The sequence below is a fragment of the Notolepis coatsorum genome (genome assembly GCF_963971535.1).
Source record: "Notolepis coatsorum genome assembly, chromosome: 19".
NCBI classification, from domain to species: Eukaryota; Metazoa; Chordata; class Actinopteri; order Aulopiformes; family Paralepididae; genus Notolepis; species Notolepis coatsorum.
Window position 1 is genome coordinate 20,603,294 of NC_140183.1, and position 6,821 is coordinate 20,610,114.

General features: G+C 50.3%; 1 protein-coding gene across 1 annotated transcript in view; it reads right to left on the reverse strand.

Moving 5' to 3' along the window:
• Window positions 1-344: 344 nt before the first annotated feature.
• The window catches only part of rims2a (regulating synaptic membrane exocytosis 2a), a gene marked incomplete at both ends in the record, with an annotated part of 193,252 nt that continues 186,775 nt past the window's right edge, over window positions 345-6,821 (reverse strand). Inside the window, 4 exons of the mRNA XM_084336575.1 lie at window positions 345-548; window positions 1,329-1,468; window positions 1,585-1,686; window positions 4,459-4,571. Of these exons, the coding sequence (XP_084192701.1) occupies window positions 345-548; window positions 1,329-1,468; window positions 1,585-1,686; window positions 4,459-4,571 (559 nt within the window). The remainder of the gene's footprint in view (window positions 549-1,328; window positions 1,469-1,584; window positions 1,687-4,458; window positions 4,572-6,821) is intronic.

Below are 6,821 nucleotides of genomic sequence, written 5' to 3' on the forward strand. Positions count from 1 at the left end.
AGAACTCATCTAGCGGGTTCTCGGTACCGACCCCCCATGGCTTGGAATTGGATGAAAACCTGGAATTGACAGATTCCTCGTGCTAAGGAGTTCATTCCGGCTTCCTCCAACATCAACAGCAGCGACGCCTGGTTTTCCAGACCGCCAGGCGCTCCGCCGGCACACTTCGCCCCACGCTGCACCAAGCGTGCAGCGTTTTTTTTTGCTCAAAACACAGGACCACGTTGGTTCCCCGAGGAACAGGCTTGAGAAGACACAACATCGAGCATGCAGTGTAACTTGGGGGCGTGGCCTGTGCCTGCAACACCGGCTGCTACAACAATGCTTAATCAGTCCACGCGCTGCTATGAGCGGGAGAAGCTGTCCAATGAGGATTGGGAAGCTCTTCTTGTCAGGGGGGCCAACGTAGGGTCCACCAATGAGGAAGGAGGAAAGAGCTTGAACCAGCCAATCACCATGTTGGACAGGTCCAGCTCGTCTAAGAGTATCTGAACTGCTCCCATAAAGGATTTATGGTCCATTCGTCCGTAGTCTCCCCAGACTATGATCTGTAGGGGGGGGGGGGGGGTACACAAGACACAAACCATTGGTCAAAATATGACATATAATTATTACACAGAGTTGTCATGAATGTGCCCCTATGGTGATATTGACTGATATGAGAGCAATAAGGACACAGTACACAGTGTCATGGAGGTGAAGCTTCTCACATACATTGAACTGATCTGATGCCATGCTTGTGAACCGCCACAAGGGGCAGAGAAGCTAACTGTGGGTGAGTGAGTGAGTGAGTGAGTGAGTGAGTGAGTGAGTGAGTGAGTGAGTGAGTGAGTGGGTGAGTGAGTGAGTGAGTGAGTGAGTGAGTGAGTGAGTGAGTGAGTGAGTGAGTGAGTGAGTGAGTGAGTGAGTGAGGGAGTGAGTGAGTGAGTGAGTGAGTGAGTGAGTGAGTGAGTGAGTGAGTGAGTGAGTGAGTGAGTGAGTGAGTGAGTGAGTGAGTGAGTGAGTGAGTGAGTGGCTGGCTGACTGTTGTATTTGATTGTTAATTGTGCGTGTGCACGTTGATAATATATTGTATACTGGGATATTAGGATGTAGTGTGTGTGTGTGTGTGTGTGTGTGTGTGTGTGTGTGGTTCTCTCTCTATTGGGCTAATTGTGATGTTTTAATAAAGAACATCAAAGTGAACAGTACGTGGCTTATTGCTAGCTTGATGTTTTAATAAATAAAGAACATCAAAGTGAACAGTAAGTTCGTTATTGCTATATCTTGATGTTGTCATTGTGATCCCAGTGCCCTCCCTCCCACTCCGACCCCAATGATAGGTTTACCTGCAAGACCTTCCCTCCTGGACTCTCCTCAAACGGCAGTTGCTGCTGGTAAAGAGGGTCCAAGGTCTTTCTTGCTACTTTCGTTTTCTTTTTGGCTATGCAGGCTCCGTTTTCCAGAAGGTAGACCTTTACATACGGCGCTGTGGGGAGAGAAAAAGAGATTAGAGATAATGATTTCAGTCAAATGATTGTAGATCATGTTCTCTTGCGTTTCTTGGCCGTGCAGGACAGTAGTGTCTCTAGAGAGCGACGTTACCTGGCAGTGACTTGGAACCTGCTTTTCCCACAAGGCCACGGGCTCTGATGACCTCCACCTCCAGAGCTCCTTTCTTGTCCACCATGCCGATCTGGATGTCACCTGAGTAACAGAGGTCAGAGGTCACGTCATGACTAACAGGACACAGGAGAGGTCACGTCATGACTAACAGGACACAGGAGAGGTCACGTCATCATGACTAACAGGACACAGGAGAGGTCACGTCATGACTAACAGGACACAGGAGAGGTCACGTCATGACTAACAGGACACAGGAGAGGTCACGTCATCATGACTAACAGGACACAGGAGAGGTCACAGCATCATGACTAACAGGACACAGGAGAGGTCACGTCATGACTAACAGGACACAGGAGAGGTCACGTCACGTCATGACTAACAGGACACAGGAGAGGTCACAGCATCATGACTAACAGGACACAGGAGAGGTCACGTCATCATGACTAACAGGACACAGGAGAGGTCACAGCATCATGACTAACAGGACACAGGAGAGGTCACGTCATCATGACTAACAGGACACAGGAGAGGTCACAGCATCATGACTAACAGGACACAGGAGAGGTCACAGCATCATGACTAACAGGACACAGGAGAGGTCACGTCATGACTAACAGGACACAGGAGAGGTCACGTCATGACTAACAGGACACAGGAGAGGTCACGTCATGACTAACAGGACACAGGAGAGGTCACAGCATCATGACTAACAGGACACAGGAGAGGTCACAGCATCATGACTAACAGGACACAGGAGAGGTCACAGCATCATGACTAACAGGACACAGGAGAGGTCACGTCATCATGACTAACAGGACACAGGAGAGGTCACATCATCATGACTAACAGGACACAGGAGAGGTCACGTCATGACTAACAGGACACAGGAGAGGTCACATCATGACTAACAGGACACAGGAGAGGTCACGTCATGACTAACAGGACACAGGAGAGGTCACGTCATGACTAAGAGGACACAGGAGAGGTCACGTCATGACTAACAGGACACAGGAGAGGTCACATCATCATGACTAACAGGACACAGGAGAGGTCACGTCATCATGACTAACAGGACACAGGAGAGGTCACGTCATCATGACTAACAGGACACAGGAGAGGTCACATCATCATGACTAACAGGACACAGGAGAGGTCACAGCATCATGACTAACAGGACACAGGAGAGGTCACGTCATGACTAACAGGACACAGGAGAGGTCACATCATCATGACTAACAGGACACAGGAGAGGTCACGTCATGACTAACAGGACACAGGAGAGGTCACGTCATGACTAACAGGACACAGGAGGTCACGTCATGACTAACAGGACACAGGAGAGGTCACAGCATCATGACTAACAGGACACAGGAGAGGTCACATCATCATGACTAACAGGACACAGGAGAGGTCACAGCATCATGACTAACAGGACACAGGAGAGGTCACAGCATCATGACTAACAGGACACAGGAGAGGTCACAGCATGACTAACAGGACACAGGAGAGGTCACAGCATCATGACTAACAGGACACAGGAGAGGTCACGTCATCATGACTAACAGGACACAGGAGAGGTCACGTCATGACTAACAGGACACAGGAGAGGTCACGTCATGACTAACAGGACACAGGAGAGGTCACGTCATGACTAACAGGACACAGGAGAGGTCACAGCATGACTAACAGGACACAGGAGAGGTCACAGCATGACTAACAGGACACAGGAGAGGTCACAGCATGACTAACAGGACACAGGAGAGGTCACAGCATGACTAACAGGACACAGGAGAGGTCACGTCATGACTAACAGGACACAGGAGAGGTCACGTCATTACTAACAGGACACAGGAGAGGTCACAGCATGACTAACAGGACACAGGAGAGGTCACAGCATGACTAACAGGACACAGGAGAGGTCACGTCATGACTAACAGGACACAGGAGAGGTCACAGCATGACTAACAGGACACAGGAGAGGTCACGTCATGACTAACAGGACACAGGAGAGGTCACAGCATGACTAACAGGACACAGGAGAGGTCACAGCATGACTAACAGGACACAGGAGAGGTCACGTCATCATGACTAACAGGACACAGGAGAGGTCACAGCATGACTAACAGGACACAGGAGAGGTCACAGCATGACTAACAGGACACAGGAGAGGTCACAGCATGACTAACAGGACACAGGAGAGGTCACGTCATGACTAACAGGACACAGGAGAGGTCACAGCATGACTAACAGGACACAGGAGAGGTCACAGCATGACTAACAGGACACAGGAGAGGTCACGTCATGACTAACAGGACACAGGAGAGGTCACAGCATGACTAACAGGACACAGGAGAGGTCACAGCATGACTAACAGGACACAGGAGAGGTCACGTCATGACTAACAGGACACAGGAGAGGTCACAGCATGACTAACAGGACACAGGAGAGGTCACGTCATGACTAACAGGACACAGGAGAGGTCACAGCATGACTAACAGGACACAGGAGAGGTCACGTCATCATGACTAACAGGACACAGGAGAGGTCACACACACGACACGGCGACTAAAACCCTGACACTTGTATCAGACGCGCTATCAGATAGGCTATGTTATGCTAACAGGGACATTTAGCTAATAAGGGGTTACAGTAAATGGTTTTCACCTAAGAAAGGTAAAAGATGTATCACAAAGAAACGTTTTTCCCATGTCTACCTGAGCTCTCCTCTCCAGTGTGGTTAAAGTTAGAGTCAAGATCAGAAACAACTGTAATAGGTGAACGGTGATGTTTTCTGTTCTGTCTTTGCCAATGAGTAACAATAGGCTTCAATTGTGGTCGCTTTTTAACACCTACCCATAGAGGGAGTGGCCAGCGTCTGTCGTCCAACCAGCTGGGCGGGGCCAAGGCCATCCAGGAAGTCACTGAACTGGGCGTCCGAGGAGAGCCTCACGCCGGGGAAGATGAGGCTAGAAGACACAACGGTGACAACCACACTCGTTACCATGGAGACCAAGATCATGATTATCATGATTATTTTTTTGTTAGCTATTGTTTATTTTCGTTAGCTATTGTTTATATGTTGTTGTCGCCGTAAATTACTTATTTCGCAATAATATTCACAAATATGGTCTGGTCATAAGACCTTATCTGAAAAAGTTTCTTCTGCATGATTGCATTAACCAAATATTACACCTAATTATACAAACCCAATAGACTTATAGCCTGGTATAGTCTCCACTAGCCAGGGTTAACCATACTATGGCCTGTCTGGCACACAGTGAGCGTCTATATTGTTTTTCACAACCTGGCCAGACCTGGCTGGACCCCGGCTGGGGCTGTTGTATCGTCACGGTTCAGCTTGTGTACCACAGTCGGTGGTGTGAATTTTGAAAGGTGGCCTCGCAACTGGAGAGTTTACAAGAAATGCAATGGAGACACAAAACCAACCATTCCATACCATGCTAGACCATGGCTAGCCCCTGCCAGGCTGGACATGGAGCTAGTGGAGACAAGGCATAATTAAATGAAAACGAGCTGGATCTGTAATAGACTAATATAGTTGAGACATAAAATACACAAAATATTCCTCCCAAACACACACTCCTTGTTGCCTAGAAAGACAAGGGTAATATAATTAGCTGCGTTGCTGGTTTGTTTAAATCCTCCCCTATGGGGCGTGTCAGTGGTTGCCTTACAGGTTAGAAAGGTGGCTTCAATCCCCAAATTGGAAAATCAGAGCAGGAGAAGTGAATGAATAACGCTCTCCCCTCCGTGCCCTTGAGCAAGGCACTTTAACGCCCACCTGCTCCAGCGGAGCTGCTCTGTAGCTCCCAGGTGTGAATGTGTGGAAACGTGTGTTTGAACAAGGGGGTTGCTGAAAAAGAACATCCTTGCTCCCTAAATCTACCCATGGTAAACAAGGGCTTTAAAAAAGGAAATGATCTGCTCAGAGCCTCTGAGCGTGACCCCATGTGTCTGTCCCCAGAGAGTCCTGTGCTTGTTAGCTTAATTTCCCTCTGAGCTGTTAGTTATTCATGCTTCTGTCTGTGGACTCAAATGAATAAATATGAATGAATAATGTGAATATATAATGCTCTCCTCCCTAAACAACCACAGCTGAAGTAGCCTTGAGCAGCAAGGCACTTAACCCTCAACTACTCCACTGGAACAGTGTGATTCTTCCTGGGGGAGGGTTATGGTTCTGTCCCCTGACCCCCCTACTGTAGTTATGTCCACTGAGGGACAGGAGGGGCAGAACTCACCATGGTGCCATGCCTTTGAGCCGCCACAAGGGGCTGAGTGGCTAACCACGACTGAATGACTGATTGAATGCATGTAGAAACTCAATCATACCCTCTGAGCTGTAACCCCTCCCTCTGAGCTGTAACTCCTCCCTCTGAGTTGTAGCCCCGCCCTCTGAGCTGTAACCCCTCCCTCTGAGTTGTAGCCCCGCCCTCTGAGTTGTAGCCCCGCCCTCTGAGCTATAACCCCTCCCTCTGAGTTGTAACCCCACCCTCTGAGCTGCAACCCCTCCCGCTGAGCTATAACCCCTCCCTGTGAGTTGTAGCCCCGCCCTCTGAGCTGTAACCCCTCCCGCTGAGCTATAACCCCTCCCTGTGAGTTGTAGCCCCGCCCTCTGAGCTGTAACCCCTCCCTCTGAGCTATAACCCCTCCCTCTGAGTTGTAGCCCCGCCCTCTGAGCTGTAACCCCTCCCTCTGAGCTGGAACCCCTCCCTCTGAGTTGTAGCCCCGCCCTCTGAGCTGTAACCCCTCCCTCTGAGCTATAACCCCTCCCGCTGAGTTGTAGCCCCGCCCTCTGAGCTGTAACCCCTCCCTCTGAGCTGTAACCCCTCCCTCTGAGTTGTAGCCCCGCCCTCTGAGCTGTAACCCCTCCCTCTGAGCTGTAACCCCGCCCTCTGAGCTGTAACCCCTCCCTCTGAGCTGTAGCCCCGCCCTCTGAGCTGTAACCTGTGTCCAGAGTGTGGTTGACTTACTTTCCCTCTGAGCTGTAACCCCGCCCTCTGAGTTGTAGCCCCGCCCTCTGAGCTGTAGCCCCGCCCTCTGAGCTGTAGCCCCGCCCTCTGAGTTGTAGCCCCGCCCTCTGAGCTGTAACCCCGCCCTCTGAGCTGTAGCCCCGCCCTCTGAGCTGTAACCCCGCCCTCTGAGCTGTAGCCCCACCCTCTGAGCTGTAACCCCGCCCTCTGTGCTGTAACCCC